The sequence below is a fragment of the Genypterus blacodes genome, unplaced genomic scaffold, assembly GCF_046128005.1.
Source record: "Genypterus blacodes isolate CSIRO-AG114 ecotype Tasmania unplaced genomic scaffold, CSIRO-AGI_Gbla_v1 ptg000008l_1, whole genome shotgun sequence".
Classification (NCBI taxonomy): Eukaryota; Metazoa; Chordata; class Actinopteri; order Ophidiiformes; family Ophidiidae; genus Genypterus; species Genypterus blacodes.
In genome coordinates, this window is record NW_027466822.1 from 145,702 (window position 1) to 162,020 (window position 16,319).

The window sequence follows — 16,319 nt, forward strand, 5'->3', positions numbered from 1 at the left end:
TCCATTTTGTTATGACGCTCGTCTTTGCGCACGCTGGCCGAAATGGTCCGTAGCCATCAATGGAGTCATGTGTCACACCTGTGCTGACAGACAAAATGTCCACCGTGGACAAAAGGTCTACTCAAGAGTAATACAAGTTCATATCCAATGTAGCTAAGAAGTAACTACATAATTTTAAGGATCATATTTTCATACATTTTGCTAATCTTTTAGTTTTTTGAGGTGACATTTTCTATTTTGGACTAATTAATCTTTTAAATTGTATGTTTGAATTTAGATACAGTTTAGATGGGCGAGTCAGTAAAATATGTGTTCCTTTAAATAATTTGAGGTGTGTGTATATGTAGGAGTTTGAATAACAGTTACTTTATGTGGAGAGGTGTCCATTGTATGCACATAGAGGGAGCAGCATTTCAAATGTACAGCATCAACTGAGGCTGCACATTTGATTCATAAGGTCTGTAGCTACTGATGGCAGATTATTGATGAATAAGATAAGTGGTTCTTTAATTATTAATCGGGGTTACCATGAGGGAGTACTTCAAGTAAGTAGGAGTGTTGCAGAACATATACCACAGTTTGGGAACTAGAATGCATTAGACTATCAACAAAACATTCCAACAAAACATTGTATTTCTGTGGTACTAAAAAGCCCAAAAGTAATTTAGTACTTTACATTTCAGTAGATTCATAGTTACAATAGTGCTGTACAGACATACATAAAACACAATATTACTCAAGTTGTCATAAAAGCAAATACATCCCCAATTGCATACAATTGTTTGAATTGTATTGTTTCACTTTGAGTAAAAAGTCAGTATTGACAAACTGATTATAGTGAGTGGAAGGAATCCACAAGCTTGCATTCATTCCCCAACCAACAGACCATAGGGCCTAATATGGGCCACTTTCAGCAGGATCACCTACAATCTATACAACCTCAAAATCAATGACTTGAGTCAAATAGCACCTTTTTACGATCATAACATCAGTTCATTTAAAAGCAGGAGACCACAGGAGAACCCTGGTGCATCAGAATCACAGATTTGGCTTCATAGAGGGGCCTGGCTGAGTCACGACAGGAACTGTGACGTGTAGGTCATAGCCACATGAAGGTCTTCGGTCAGCTCCTCCGGTAGAGTCAAAACCACCGATGCTATGCTCTGAATTATTTCTAATATCCTACACATAGAAAAGAACATTGTTATGGCTGTTATCAGATTATTGTTGCATTATATATGAACAACATATGCAAAAAGAGAATTTGCACTCACCAGTTGATGTAGTGTGCGGCCAGTTGAGGTTCATGCCTGGAGTCTTCATCTGTCACCAGAGACTGTTTCATTTGTTTGAAGTTAGCTTCTATATCTTTCTTTATATCACTAAAGGTCTGGATTCCTCTGAAAGAACTGACGACTTGCTGCAATAAAGGGATGTTGAAAACAATAACTGTAGTGATATGAATATGTACACGTTGAAAGATGAAAAAGGAGTTAAGTTGTGTTGAAAGAACTGTAGGCTGTAAATGGATCTTCTTACATATATAACAGAGAGCTGGTGGGCAATATATTTATGGCTTCCAAGGTGCCTGATATCCTCCTCTAACTGTTGACTCAGCACAAGGAGCTGGTTCAGTTTGGCTATATGGGAGAAGTACTCTGTAACAGAACATCAGGTTACATTAGATGTACTATATATAACTGCTATATACATCCATAGTACAGATGGGGGCGGCAGATGGACCCATTGAATTTGAGTCACCATGTTTCCATGAGCTGAATATTTTAAAAGGAAGAGAGTATAACATCTACAGTAACTGCAGTATAATCAGGAAATGTAAAAGCAGCAGCATGATTGAGGAAAAGCTTCCCAAAGCCCATGCTTACACCCCTGTAGTTAGTGTATAAAAGCAAATCCAATATTCTTAAGCAGTGTACCCCAATAACAATAATTCAAACAGTATTCATGGTCCTAAAACAGCTGGATGGAGCTTGATTTGTTTACTCTCTCACCATCCATAGGCGGCCTCTCCAGCATTTCCACTGGACTGCCTTGGATGAGGAACACCTCCACACGTGGAAACATGGCTGACAGACCCACCATGTCCAGATAGTCCTGAGGAAACACAAATTGCAAACAAAACACATTGCTTCAGTTACACTGCAACATAGACAAGGGACTACAGCTTTCATATCTCCAGAGATTTCGGCATTAAAATCAAGTTTCAGTATTGTTTGTAAAATAAATGGACTACCTCCAGCTGTGGCATAGGCTTTGGTAGATGTTCAAGGCACTGCAGCATCTGGTCAAGAATCTCTGCTCCTATAATCCAATAATGTCAAATACACAGTGGTGTTTCTGAGTCAAATGAAGCTGTCTGGGCTGAAGATGAAAGAATGCTTGATACTTTGCCACACCTACCTTGAGTCTGGAAAGTGTCCGACTCCTCTGGACTGCAGTCTTGTCCCAGCTGCTCCTGGAACTTCATCATAATGATAAGGATCAGATAAGGAAAGACAAGATTATCTGCACAATGATAATAGATGATCATAAACAGTGGATCACACAGTTGCCCTAAAGGTGACACCTCATTTGTTTCCCTGGTGATTAGGTTTGCTTAGAGTTACCCCCTACCTGCTGCATCTGAGCCCTGATGAGGAGGTCCAGCTGGCCACACAGGCACAGCATCTCCAGCCCCACCTGGTCTGGACTCAGCTGAAGAGGCATCAGCGGTCTCTTCACCTGTAGCTCCACTGATCACAGAGCAGACACAGCGGGGACATTCCTCTCTTAATTCATAAACACACTTGCTGTGTCCGCCTTCATGAACACTTAGTGCACTGTGTCTTGTGCACAGATTCAACAAAGGATTAGGGACGAAAGCGGGAGAGCCATGTTGCGGTGAGATGCAGCCGGTTTCTCCTCCACGATGCTGCTATAGCATAATAATTTACTTCTATACGTTTAGCATCTCGCATTCAATTGATGGAAGCAAAAATGTTTCTTACCTTTAAACGCCGCATGGTAATCGCACGGAAGACGGAGCGGCTCTGACGTGCTTACTGCCATTTCTAAGATATTAATGCACTCTAATTTTTCCGGTTGAGGAAATCCATCAGAAAACAAATACCTGCTGCTCGATGCAGACGAGCGAAAACTACATTAAATGTTCCGATTCAGTTTGGTTGCATCTGCTCAAAAATCGTCCGGGGAGTATTCGCGAGAACCAAACGTTCAGGAAGTGTCAATAAATGCTGATAAACCCCGGTTCTTCGTCAGGAATTTGCTGTATTCCTACAGGCAGCCTCGCTTATACGGTGATGTGAAATAATTCATCCTTTCCACAGGAGGATACGCGTGTTGATATCTGATATAACGGCATGCCCACGCCCTTTACAACACATTTGCGGTCTTGAACGCCCCCCTCAGATACACACAGTCAGACGGGAGGACCACCCGGCTTTCCGAATGATGTCATGTTTTGGAGCAGAGGATGACTGCATCATTTGGAGGAGGGAATGCAGCCTCCATCCAATATGGGATGTGGAGTGTTAACCCAATAAGTCACATATTCTCTTTGTTTGAACTGCCGTTAGTGAAAGATAACCAAAGAATAAACCAACTCTGGGTTTGGTTTATTAAACAATAAATTCAGGCAAGAGGTCTCAAAATGTTCAATCGTGATCTCAAAAGCAGTCTTAACAAAATATAACTGGCGTAGAAAGTCTGTCACAGTTTTACAGTATCCAAAGTGAAAGCTTGAAATAAAAATGCAGAGATTTTGACATAGTAAATAACACACTGTTTAAACATGGAGCTAAGAAGGAATATATCTCCTGATACAATAGTCGTATCAGTGTTACTTTATATAAAAAAAACAAAAACAAAAACAACTGAAGACAATCTATGAAATCTGATTCTTTCCAACACTCAAATATACAATAATATACATAATTAAGTAAACAGCCTTAATTTTAATAGATATGTCTATTTAGAAGTGCACCTGAAGGAAACATTATCATGTCCTTTTGAGACAAACAGCTGGCTTCCTCTTCAAAGATCTACCTTCATGGTGACCCCTATATACCTTTGAGTCACGTGGCCAGAAACACTGTGGTCTACAACTCAATACAATTCATTTGCTTTCAGAACAATGAACTATACATCCAGTCCAGTGGGTGAAGCAGAGAAGACATGTTTCATTTTGAAATCGTGGGTCCGTAGTCATTTATTCTCTCCTATGTGTTCCAGGTTGGGCCACAACTGACTTCCAACGCTGCCTATGAATTTCCTGTTTCTACTAACGGCCACCAGAGGGTAGGGTGAGGTTGGCCATCAGTTCGTGAACTGAAGCAAATATCGTACACTCGCCTGAAAAAACAAATAAACAGTGTTATCAAAGGCTTTTGACATCACGTTTAGATGGCAAAAATTAATAATTGTTCAGGATCAGTGTCAGTAGTGTCGGCATGCATTAAAAGTGAGTGCAGTCTCACCTTGTCTAGCGGGGTGGAGTTCATTGAACCTCTTCAGGATGTTGGAGACCATGAGTGCCGCTGCCCCAGACGAGCTGTGCTGCCTGGGAATGTCGGCCTGCTGAGTGAGGCCTGTGGCCATGTCGTACACGATGGGCACAATGATGGTCACTGGCTCCTGGGGCACTGGGATGCGCTGTGTGAGCTGCAGCTGAGGGACGGAAGAGGCAGGCAACACTTAGGGTCAGATGGCATCTTATCTTCATCTTAAAGAATGACTGTTTAGAACACTACAGGTTTAGTACTGGCTGTGCAGTGACACTACTGAGATGCTGCCGACTTACAAAGAAGAGCATCTTGGACTTGAGCACCACAGCAATGGTTCCAGGGGGGGCAATGGGAGGAGCACTGGGAGGGATGGTCAGACAGAACTGGACGTTCCACTTCAACTGGGCAGCCTGGTCAGGGAACTGCAGCAGGAGAGATGAGAATGACATGTAACACTGTGCAACACATGGAATTTACTCCAAATGAGTCCATGTGTTGTATTGAAACCTAATATATACGTTGCTTTGGGTAAAGGTGTCTGTGTAAATGACTAAATATAAAAATGTATATGTATTGTGTACATATACAACTGCAATGTTTTTCTTGTCATTTTGATAGATATAAAAATATATATATAATACAAATGGATACATACCAGTTCCAGCTTCATGATGCGTACACAGTCTCTCAGGATGTTTGTGGGCGCCCCCAATAGCTTTGTGAAGGCATTCAGAGTGTTGTATTTAAAGGGAGGACCAGCCACCTAGAATAGAAGACAACAGATGGGACTGTCAAAGTAACTGACATGATACAAAAAAAGAAAAAATAACTAGTTTAATGCTGTCCATTTTTATCTTAAACAAACGCTTACCCGAGTCTCGAAGAACTTCTCCAAGACCTGAAGCTCCTCCTGAGACCAGGGTCCTGCATTTTCTGGGGTGACTTTCAGCTGCAGCGTCTGGTAGTTCTTTGGGTTGAGAGCCACGCGGCACTTTAGCACCTCGGTCTTGAACATGATTACCCCAGGCTCATTAGAGTTCACTATGGACAACTGGAGGAGGAATAGGAGAGGTCAATGGAGTGGAGGAGTTCAGAACCGTGAACAAAATAAAAAAAGATGTCCTGGAACAATTTCTCCAAATGAGATGAGACCTGTGCGACGCTTACATTTGGCTCCTGCTGAATGATCCGCTGTAGGTGGCGTCTCATGATAACTGAACCGAGGAAGCGCTCCAGTGGTGAGCAGAGGTAGCTTCCCGCCAGGCCTGGTACAAGGCAAGGTGTGGGAGAGGGGAGCAAAAGCACATGCAAGGCATTGTGGGTGAGAGTAGTAGGAATCGATGCAGCCCAGGGGCGTTGAGGTAGCTTGCGGGGTGGAGGCATACTGGTGGGCATGACCTGGGAACCTAATCCAAAAGAAGAGACAAATACAAAAAATGTTTAAAACCAAGTTACCTTTAGAAAATTACCTATATGCTTAGAAATATTACTTAGTAATACTTAGAAAATAAGTACTTACTGCTTCCAGCACGTGGAGAATGAGGGTCGGGGATGGGCGAGTGCAGAGACGGGTTGCCAGGAGACATTCCGTGAATCCGTGCCCCGGGAGACGGCCCCGATACCTGGGGTGAGCCTGGCCACTGGCCCCTATGGCTGGGTGACACCATGGTGTATGGAGAACTGGGGTCCAGTGCACCTAGAAAGACAAACATGAGTCAGCCACAGAATCACTTTCATCTATAACCGTAAACACCGTTTGATGCACCGCTGTGTGCCCACCGTTTACAGCCCTTTATCATAGACTAGCTCAAGGCTACAGCCTACAAGTGCCCAGTGCTGATGTCTAGTTCAGCCCATTCCAGCCATAGTCCAGCCGACCATAAAACCAAAACACCAATCCAGCATTTGTGGCCATCCTGCTGCTTACCGTGAGGACTGGCAAAGCTGGTCTGACCCATGGCTATGCCCAGAGAGGATGGAGACGGGGTGGGCCCGAAAGGAGAGGGGGCCCTCAGAGCTCCACTAGGGGAGCCAGAGGCATGGATGGACCCTGCACACACACACACACACACGCACATACACCAAAGGACTCGTCAGACTCAGAGGTTGACAAGTTCTCCTTACATGCACGCACGCACGCACGCACTCTTACATACACACGCGCTAAAGCTGGGTGGAGGGCTGTGGTCTCTGGCTGGTGGGCTGAGATGGAGCTGAATGGAGAGAGTCAAAACTGACTGCATGCTTTGTTCTCACTGGGCTGTTGGGGTGCAGGCGTGTGTGTGTGTGTGTGTTTGTGTAATGCTGCATGAAAGAACACCAACTGATTTCACCGTTTCACAAAACTAAAATGGGCACACGTTGCTGTTCTCCCTCTTGTGACAAATCCACAAGTTAGCAGGGAGATCGATGAGACTGATGTAAAGACAAACAAAAAGCTTGATTGATGTTGTATGGCAGACTGAGGAGCTCTGGTGACAAATATAGCACAGCACACAGATCACTCTTACACACCTTTAACAAGCACCAAACTACCACACACACGTTTGAAAACACAGCTGGAGCTATTGTCACCTGGTGACTGGGTGGGCATCATGGATGGCGAGGGCGCTACGTTGGCGTGGTACGGTGCTGGCGGCGACGTGAGGGGAGGATACACTCCTCCTGCACCGCCTCTGACTGGCGGTTGTGGCGGCGGAGCTTGCAGGTGGTTCATCAGACTGTCAATCATATCTACGCCCACTGGTGAGGGCGGGTTGTCGTCTTCATTGACAGAGCGTCTACGAGCATCCTGGTTGTTGTCCACAAACATGTTCAGGAATGTCTGAAAAGGGGAAAGACAGGGATACAGAATTTAGTATGCTAACAATGATGACAATACTGACTGAGTGTGCAAACTACAAATAGCAGGATTATCTCCTTCCCAAGATCAAGTGTGGTAACAGAAACCACCGCTTTGCCTCCATGTGGAACACACCTTGAGTCCTGGTGCCGGGTAGAAACCCTCTACTATCTTCGTGTTGTCAAAAAGACTGTAGGCTCCGTCCCTGATGGCGACCACGCCACGGCTGCGGCAGTAGATGTCGATGCAGTACATGTTGCGGAAGGCCAGGCGTATGTGTGTGGGTGACTGGGGGAGTATGGAGAAGCACTGGTAGGCTGTGTTGGTGCGCTGGGTCAGACCCAGCATGGGCACTGTTGGTAGCTTGTTAATGGCATTCAGGGGGGCTTGTGTATCAGACAACACCTGAAAAAAGAGAATAAAGGGAAACGTACATGGTTATGGGACGAGAAATGGAGGAAATAGCTTTTGTCCATTCTTGTAAGCCCTGTTGTAAATTTTCATACCCATGCTACTACGTACCTGCAGCAGCTGCATCACATTTGGGCTCTTGTTAAACATCTCCTGTAGTTGGTGGAGGATGATGTTGTGGCAGTTGGAGCAGCCAGAGTTTGGCCCCACTGTGCCCAAAGCAAGGTGGAATCGGTGGCTGTTGGAGTTCCACTGGATGGTGACCGAGCTTCCCTTCGTGGTGCCGTAGCAGAGCACCAGCTTGCGGTAGTTGTACAGTCTTACCTCTGAGAAAAGGCTCAGGTAAGATGGCATCTCTGGAGGAAAGCAGTCATATTGTGCAAATATATTAGGAGGATCCCTTTTTTTGTCCCGGCACCAATTCCACAATTAGTTACACTAGTGAACTCCAATCCAAGGATCACAGCTTAACTGTACTGAAATTATGTTTATGCAATTTAGTAGAGTAGAATAAATGCTACATGTGCATCACATTCACTACATTCAGTGATTAAAAATCTTTCTTTGCAGAGATCAGCATGAATGTACCTGGTAGTGTGCGAGAGAAGTTGAGGACACACTGGTACAGCTGACTGATGGAATTCCAGTCATTGAGGAACATCTCTACCACCTTCCTCCCACCCACGGGCTCAGAAAGAGGGTTCTCATAGGTCAGATACACGTGCCGCGTGGAGGCTGAGAGGAGGGACAGAATGGTTATTCATTAGAGGCTGAGCAATGCAGCAGGTGCGGACAATTCTCCTTATTCCCATGGTAGCCATATTTCAATGTGGCAATGTGGCAAGATGCAAATAATATTTAACGCTATGAAAATGGGTATGAGGTCATACTTTAAATAGAAGATATTTTCTGACAAATGGCTCACCTAAACCTGACTGATGTTAGTCTTCAACAATGTTGTAATCACCACGAGTTGAAATTGCAACAGTGAGCAGTGCAAACAGTGCTTGTGTGTGTACCTTGCTCCTTGGTGTGTGTGCTGTTTAAAGGGCAGTTGGCCAACACCAGTTCAGCCACCCAGGTTCTGTTGTTCCTGCCTTGCAGGCGGAAGGTGCAGTCCAGTAGGGAGCGCTCCAGAGCTCGCCTGGTCTCCTCGCCGACACCTTTACAGGGAGGAATCCTACAGAGGAAGAAGAATATAAAGTAACATGGAAGACACACAAGGCTTTTGGGTGATCTTATCAAATCTTTTTTTGAGTTTTGGTCATGTTATGTGCATGAATATGACAATTACTTGAGAAGACGAATCGCATGACTGCTGCCGTCTCCCTCCACTTGGACACCTTGGTTAGGGATCTCCATGTTGGACATCTAGTCAAAGACAGATAAACATACATCAGATATGCATATGTACATATTAATCTAAAAACTAAAGGCTGCAAGTGAAAGGATAAAGAAAACGGGGCTAATGACGAGCATGGATCGATATCTTGATTTAAAAATAATACAGACAGAGGCAATGGCCAGGAAGAAATGAATCAAATGTTCATTTGATGAAATGGATGCAATTACAATAACACAAAGCCAGGGGGATTCAAATGTACCAAATGCTTAACAGAAGAATAGCTGGATTTGTATTTTTCTTACATTTATGTGTTTTGTATTACATACCTCAACTCCACAGAATCTAAGTTGTTATCTGATGTCTATTATCAAGTACAGCATGTGTGCACTCAGACAGGAAAATACGTCATGTTTGTAGACATCGTCTAGTGATGACATAGCTGGGAAGGTAACACTTAAGCTGCCCTTCAACCAACATTCCTCTCCATGACCCGCCCCTAGTCATTTCTGTGCCGTGTTCGTGTTAACAAGGAACAAAAACACAAAGTGGTATAACTGGTATCAACCAGCAGTCCGACAGGGCCACTGACATACCTCTGTTCTGAGGCCAATAAAGGGCATGTTGGTGTCACACATGGCCACTAGGTGAGCCAGCTCCTTGTTGAAGGCACACATTTCTCCAGAGCGCTTGGGCTTCTTTGGCTCCAGGTCTGCCTGGTCTCCGGAGATCTGAAGAGCAACAGGGCAAATAGATGCACACTAAAATACAAGCATTGTTGTATATTCACATGACAGCCCTCTTTTGCAGTCTGTTTTACATAGAAGTACTTTATAGGTATGCGATACCTGCCGAGGGACAGCAGAGCTTTATTTATTCACTTTCCCAAAGCACATTCAGGATTCAAACTGGTTTCTTCTGAGATCTCAGGTGAAACATTCACAATAAACTTTGCACTGCCTACCTTTCTTTTAGTCCCCGGGCGGACTCCTCTCCCTGCTGTGGTGTCCTGAACCAGCTGTTCCAGGTTGGGCTTGAAATGTAGGAAGAGCTGCGCACAGAGGGGGCCATCCTCTCCCTCCAACTGAGACACAGACAGGAAAGAGTACTTGTACTGCAACTCAGTCGGACTGCCAGGCACATCCAGCATATCCACCACCTATAGAGAGGAACAGACAAGGAGCGGGGAAGACAGGAAGGAGGTGAATTATTTAAAAATCAAAGCAGAAAAGGTTGCTCATTTTTTAAATTGTTCTTTCTTGAGGACTGAGCCATTTTCAGTAGAACTGCAGGGGAAGGAACTCACAATGTAGTACTGCGGGAGTCGTGTGAGCTTGATGAAGAGCTTGTGTTTGGACAGGCTGCCAACGGGGTGAGAGGATGAGTTGGAGAGGTGGAGTACGTCGGTGCACACAGTAGGAAGGTGCTTCACAGACTGTCGACAGCGCTGCTCGCCCAACCAGAACCTGATGGAATAGAAGAAAGCGTGCGAGAGTAGTGTTATTTAGTTGTTTAGAGTTTTGACACGCTCTGAGCAGGCATCAGACTCTGGCTACTGTTCAAAATGTTTGATTTATAATCTTATCTATAGATTTACATGTCAAGTTCACTTCTACTTAGAACCTAAGGAGGTGAATTTACTTTAGTTGTTGAAGCCAAGATGTAATGCGCTTCATGTCGTCGTTAATGGTCTTTTCAATGTCATCCAGCATGGACTGATCTAAGGAGAGGACAAAACATGAAAGCCATACAAACAGCATAAAACAAATAGCACAAATAGCGTCTGCAGTGAAAAGTAAGAAGCAATTGCATTCTACAGGATGTGATGTGGTCTGGAGTTATGGATGCACGGCACGTTCGCTCCTACTTACCGAGCCCGTACAGCATGGGTTGGAACATGCCAGAGTGCAGGTCGACGAAGATGTGTAAGCACTCTGAACGACCACAGGGCTCCAGTATTGGAATAACAAGTGTAGGTAAAGCTGTCTCAATGAACGCTGAAATAAAAAGACAAGACAATCACTTAAGATGTGACACTGTATCTCTTAGTGGATGATGCAGTTTCCCCTTGAGATCTACCTACGGTAACAATGCGTTAACAACCCAAAGGGGGTAACATTCAAGAGCATATACATCATCAAAATGTTTGAAACATGAAAACGTGGTGGCAACACGTACAGCTGTCACTGGGGTTGCTGGCCTTTAGAATGGCCTTCAGTTCCTGCAGTTTCTGATTAGATCGGGCATGAACACTGTCAATCAAAAGTTTCTCCACAGACAGATGGTCAATCTATAGGATGAGAGGGAACAGAGAAACACATTGGACATGGAATACAGTGTGTACATGTATTTGTATCAGGCCATACTGTTCCATATATCCCATTACACTGGAAACACACTGATGTCTTACCTTCATTGCCCTTTCCATCAGTTTAGAGTCACAGGCGGGGAGAGGAGGTTCATGTGATATCTGTAATGGCTTCGATCCATCCGAGTCATCAATCTTGACGGTGACTTTGTGTACTGATGCTGTACCCGTTTTCCTACCCAACACTTGTTGGCTGGAGGAACACAAACAGAAAGAAGACACGTGAGATTCAAGAATAACGGCACAGCATCAGTCATAACTAGTATGAGCTCATCCTTGGTATGTTTTTAAAAGAGTGTAGGTGCATGATCTTTGCATACATGGTAAGAATTTATCTGGGTGCATGTGTATAAATGCTATTAAAAGGTCTTACTTCCAGACAGCTAAAGTGAGGAATTTTGCAGGTAGATATCTCTCCACCTGCACCAGGTCTCCCCAGCGCTCCCTGACCAGCATCAGGGTCTGAGAGTGGAGAACCTCCAGCTGCAGCGACAGGCAGAAGGAGTCTGGGCACAGTGGGGTTAAGGAAGGCAGTGTGGGAAAAACACTAAGGCCAGGTGAAGGGGAAATGCGCCATCGTACACATTTCTCATTAATATTCAGAACACATTCACTAACTGACTCACACACTCACATATACACACACACACACACACACACACACACACAGGCAAACGTCGCTGGCTGAAGGGCTATTTGTGCTGAACACAGACAACTCTTTGAGATGGGCGAGCCGCCCTGCTAGCTTCGGTGCAAGGAAGGCAGAGCAGAGACGTACTGATTAGCATTGTGATTAGCATGGTTGTGCTCAGCTTGCATGCTTGATTAGTGGCTTTGATGTTAACACGCCGTTGTTGTCGTTTCTCCCTGTGCCTCAACAGGAAGAGATGTAAAGATTATATCCCATCGTAGACAAATGTTCAATATTATTTTTCAAATCATTGTTTGTGTGTTCCCTCTAATCTCCACACAAACATGCAGCTGAGGCGACATCTTCGTTTATCTGTAGTCACATGAACAAAGTAATTGTACGTTCGGTACGCTTTCTAATGGAGTAAACAGAAGATGAGACGAAGGCCCAGCTCATCTGTCCATGCAAAGTTGTATGTTTTACACTTTTACCCAATCCTGCTTAAACCAAGCACGTTCACATTTGTTTAGCAAACTTGTCACACACACACACACACACACACACACACACACACACACACACACACACACACACACACACACACACACACACACACACACACACACACACACACACACACACACACACACACACACACACACACACACACACACCTCCTCCTCCTCCTACTACGTATTCCTGTGTCTCTTTCAGTAGAGCATCTGACTCCTTGTCCATTTTAAAACAAAAGGATACGCAAACAGTTGTACATGTCCTGTAGGGGTTTCTCATCTGCACAAAGGCGTGCCTGGACCAATTCATGGATGAAGTTCACCTGCAAACTGTGGACCAAGTTCCGGCCATCTGTCAGTACAGAGGGGGAAGGAAAGAGGGTGTGTGTGAACGGAGAGACAAAAGTGAAAGAGACGTCAGTTGAGAGTGGACAAGGAAACTTGACTGAATAAAAACAGATAACAGACAGATATTAGCAAAGTATGTCAACACGAATACAGAAAGTGTGTTGTTGTTAATCATATGTGCTTGTCTTACCCCCCGTTTCTTTGTCCTCCACCAGAATCTCCAGCTTCAGCAACCTCCAGGGAATATCTGGATCATCTCCCATCACAGTCAAGGTCGCTTCAAACTCTCCTTCCACTCTGAACTTCACACGGCCATTTGCTGCACAGACAAATACACAAGTCCTTTTCATTACCAACACAGCAAATGAAATTCTAATGAACAGGAAACCCAGCAAGCAATTCAAACATGTACTTAAATTTGGTGGGACGGCGTGTGTTGGCATTCACTGCTTACCCACTGTTAGGTTGGCAAGCTGAGGAGGCAAATCTGTGGTGACAAGACGATGTCGAAGAATCTGACTGAGCTGATTCAGGGTGGTTTGCTTCTCAACCTTAGTGATGGGGTCTGGAGGAATGATCTTATCCTGCAGAAACGCAGATAAGCACAAAGATTTGATCCAACGAGACTCGATGAAACGGGTCAGTATTATGTGCTAGCAGCCTGAACAGATTACAGGCAGAAACATTAAAACACACTTACTCGTATGCATGTGGGCAGGCGTGGATAGGAGCCTGTGGTGAGCACGTCGATGGCGAAGGGGATGGCAAAGCTGGGCAAACGAGCATGTACCAACGCATCTCTGGCCAGCGAAGCCAACCGATCAGCCGTGTCCACAAACAGGATCGCTTGCTGGTCCAGGAAGCTGGAGATCATCTGTTACCATAGAGATCAAGGGTGAATGACAGATAAGGGTAACTCCACTTAATGTGTTAATGCGGTAAATAGTTCAAACACATCTCTGCAGTGGTGACAAAACTTACCGCACACTTTTCAACTTTCCCTGCATTGCTCGCCCACTTCACCAGCGCTAATAAACGGACAAAGAGCTGCCTGGTGCGACTGGCAAACTGGACAATTTCAATTTTCCTGTGAAAGACAGATCATTTTAAGAGATTAACAGACTGGGTGGCATAGGGAATGAAGGAGGAAGAGGTTAAATTAGAGAAACCTACCTCTCCATGTCAGTTTTTCTGGGAAGCCTGGAAGAAGAACATTAAGATTATTAATGCCATTAAAAAAAAGAATAGTCCTGCCCAACATAAGACATCTGCATTGACTAGGACAAATTGTGTTTCCAATCATTTCATTCGGCACACAAGAGAAGCAGATCTGAGAGAAGGAGCACCGGGGACATGTTTGACTTGCCACAGGGTATTGGCACTGTCACATCGAAATGGAATGCAGCCATTCTCAAACCCATACATGTGAAAGGCGCCACTTCACTTTTCAATGAACCTACTCGCCGAGTAAAGACGGGTCCGTTAGCGTTTATTTTAGTGGCTGGTGGCACGTAATTCCGTTTTATGATTGACAGAAAAGTATAGTAGCCAACATTAGCTGTGTAGCCCTCTAGTTAGCTTTGAGGCCTACAGCGCTAACTCCGGTGTTACTTACAGCTCCGCCAGCAGGGTGATTTCATGGTAGGTCCTCTGGAGAAGAAACTCAATGAGCAGGCTCAGTCTGACGCCTTGTGTAGCCGGAGTCCCGGGCGGCGGCGGCTGTGGACCCGAGACTATCGGACCCCCAAGCGGGACCAATTGTCCATCAGACCCAATCTGCACTGGAGCCATTTTACGAAGACGATTTGGACTTGTTAGCTACGGCGCTGCACACCCACCGCTACAAAGGAAAACTAACGAGTTGTAGTGGCAAACTCCCAAATAAAAGAAAAATATCGGGCTCACAACATGTCTTAGTTGAGACAACTTTCTCTTTCGCGAGTCGGTTTCCTTGTCCAGCAGAAATTTTAATACATACAATCAATTTGGTAACTCATTACGGAGAGGATTAAACGTCGCTCAGCCGCCATCTTTGCTGTCGGGAATGATTACAGGAGGTCTGGCGGGACAGAAAAGCCAGAATGGATCACATTAGGAGTGGGAGTCATGGCGGCGTACGACTATACCGCAATACAAGTGAAACGTTAACCCATGAACATCACATTCATTTTTAATGAAGATTTAAGAACCGTAATGTTTTTGCTTTCACACTTTTTATTATAAGTAGAGCAAATATGTACGTTTGAGTAATTACTTTAACGGTATGGTCCTTAGACATAGGGCGGATAGTATGGGTTTATATCTATAACAATGTGTATATATATATATATATATATATATATACTGCAACAAGTTTTAATACTAATAATTACATCATTTGTCTTTCTGAAAATAGATATATATTTTAGAAATATGTGGCCAAAACTGACAAGATGGTTTATTTATTCAATTGTATTTGCAATTGGTAAATAGTATGGACTCAAATGTAACTGAGCAGTTGAAAATCAATTTCAAAACTAATTCAGTCTCGAATATAATGGCCCTTATTTAGGTAAACGTCGTGAATCGTTTACAAAACACATTAAAAACACACATAACACTCAGACATTGAAAACCTCAAACAATGAAAATGTTTATTTCAAATTTTATTTAACCATTACCTCTTCTTGAAAGAAGTAATACATGAGAATAATAATTTACAAAAATAGCAACAACAAAAAAAGAACAACAGTGTAAAACACAGTATCAGTGCTTAACTGGGTTATCAGTTGCAGTGACTATCTCATCCGATAGGAGGTAGTAAAGACAAGCGCTGCCGATTGTTTGGCCCTTTCGTCTGGTTGGAAGTAAATAGTGGAGGTGGAAATCCTGACTGGCATCGGAATCAGCGATCACAATTGTGAAGGTTTTTGTCCTTTCCGTTTAGCTGGTGCTCCGTTTGCTGACCTGCTATCGGATGCGGTGCAAACTAGCTCACAGACAACGCTGACTGTTGGAGTTCACACGGTCGCCTGACTTGTTTTGCTGAACAACATCGGTGTCAGACTGCGCTTCCGCCATGTTGAAGCGATTCAAGTTGTGACTGACTGCTGGGACCGAAGTGACAAGCCCCAGAAATCGGGCTAGGTAGAGTTAGGGGCTGTTACCGCGCCGGTGACGCAGGAAAAAGCCAGGAGCAGAGAAAAAAACGGAGGAATTGGTTCTGGTAACCGGTTTGTTCCCTGCAAAACAGTCACCGATACAGGCCACATTTATGTAATATACGACGACACCATCATCCAAGGCTGGACGGAGCCCGTGAATAGAGGGGAAGTCCTATCAAATTCCTGGTGAGTTGTTAGC

General features: G+C 44.4%; 3 protein-coding genes across 8 annotated transcripts in view; 1 reads left to right on the plus strand and 2 right to left on the minus strand.

The window, feature by feature from the left end:
• Positions 1-688: 688 nt before the first annotated feature.
• Positions 689-3,069, minus strand: LOC143004003 (uncharacterized). The gene is made up of 8 exons (XM_076154834.1): positions 3,009-3,069; positions 2,628-2,753; positions 2,422-2,526; positions 2,255-2,322; positions 2,013-2,115; positions 1,540-1,658; positions 1,275-1,420; positions 689-1,182 (listed from the first exon to the last, which is right to left on the minus strand). The coding sequence occupies exons 1-8, from the start codon at positions 3,067-3,069 to the stop codon at positions 1,074-1,076; spliced, it is 837 nt and encodes a 278-aa protein (XP_076010949.1). The 3' UTR covers positions 689-1,073.
• A 527-nt stretch (positions 3,070-3,596) lies between these two features.
• Positions 3,597-15,028, minus strand: med14 (mediator complex subunit 14). 3 transcript variants are annotated; one of them, XM_076155395.1, is made up of 29 exons: positions 14,593-15,028; positions 14,151-14,177; positions 13,959-14,064; positions 13,678-13,851; positions 13,432-13,561; positions 13,168-13,296; positions 12,874-12,981; positions 11,860-11,992; positions 11,529-11,679; positions 11,297-11,408; positions 10,990-11,115; positions 10,760-10,838; positions 10,425-10,584; positions 10,083-10,277; positions 9,715-9,849; positions 9,071-9,147; positions 8,796-8,956; positions 8,365-8,511; positions 7,888-8,102; positions 7,501-7,770; positions 7,098-7,347; positions 6,451-6,573; positions 6,043-6,219; positions 5,691-5,929; positions 5,395-5,574; positions 5,179-5,286; positions 4,820-4,945; positions 4,497-4,686; positions 3,597-4,371 (listed from the first exon to the last, which is right to left on the minus strand). In XM_076155395.1, exons 1-29 carry the CDS (start codon positions 14,766-14,768, stop codon positions 4,301-4,303), a joined length of 4,275 nt encoding a protein of 1,424 aa, XP_076011510.1. In that variant the 5' UTR covers positions 14,769-15,028; the 3' UTR covers positions 3,597-4,300. The 3 variants fall into 3 exon arrangements, with proteins under 3 accessions (XP_076011510.1, XP_076011501.1, XP_076011520.1); XM_076155386.1 differs by having other exon boundaries at positions 7,888-8,132; XM_076155405.1 differs by lacking the exon at positions 6,451-6,573 and having other exon boundaries at positions 7,888-8,132.
• Positions 15,029-15,832: 804 nt separating this feature from the next.
• The window catches only part of usp9 (ubiquitin specific peptidase 9), a 35,105-nt gene continuing 34,618 nt past the window's right edge, over positions 15,833-16,319 (plus strand). For all 4 annotated transcript variants that reach the window (XM_076155173.1, XM_076155189.1, XM_076155196.1 and 1 more), the window contains exon 1: positions 15,833-16,306. The gene's annotated coding sequence lies outside the window, so the exon portion shown is untranslated. The remainder of the gene's footprint in view (positions 16,307-16,319) is intronic.

What these genes read in the sequence shown, in the direction of transcription:
- LOC143004003 (XM_076154834.1), bottom strand. Translation starts at nt 3,069, where the DNA reads ATGGCAGTAAGCACGTCAGAGCCGCTCCGTCTTCCGTGCGATTACCAT. An exon ending in TTACCATGCGGCGTTTAAAG is followed by an intron (nt 2,754 to 3,008) that starts GTAAGAAACATT and finishes CTCTGTGATCAG; the next exon opens with TGGAGCTACAGGTGAAGAGA. An exon ending in GCCGCACACTACATCAACTG is followed by an intron (nt 1,183 to 1,274) that starts GTGAGTGCAAAT and finishes TTCTATGTGTAG; the next exon opens with GATATTAGAAATAATTCAGA.
- med14 (XM_076155386.1), bottom strand. Translation starts at nt 14,768, where the DNA reads ATGGCTCCAGTGCAGATTGGGTCTGATGGACAATTGGTCCCGCTTGGG. An exon ending in TCTTGGCTTCAACAACTAAA is followed by an intron (nt 10,585 to 10,759) that starts GTAAATTCACCT and finishes CTATTCCATCAG; the next exon opens with GTTCTGGTTGGGCGAGCAGC. An exon ending in ACCCGGCACCAGGACTCAAG is followed by an intron (nt 7,348 to 7,500) that starts GTGTGTTCCACA and finishes TCCCCTTTTCAG; the next exon opens with ACATTCCTGAACATGTTTGT.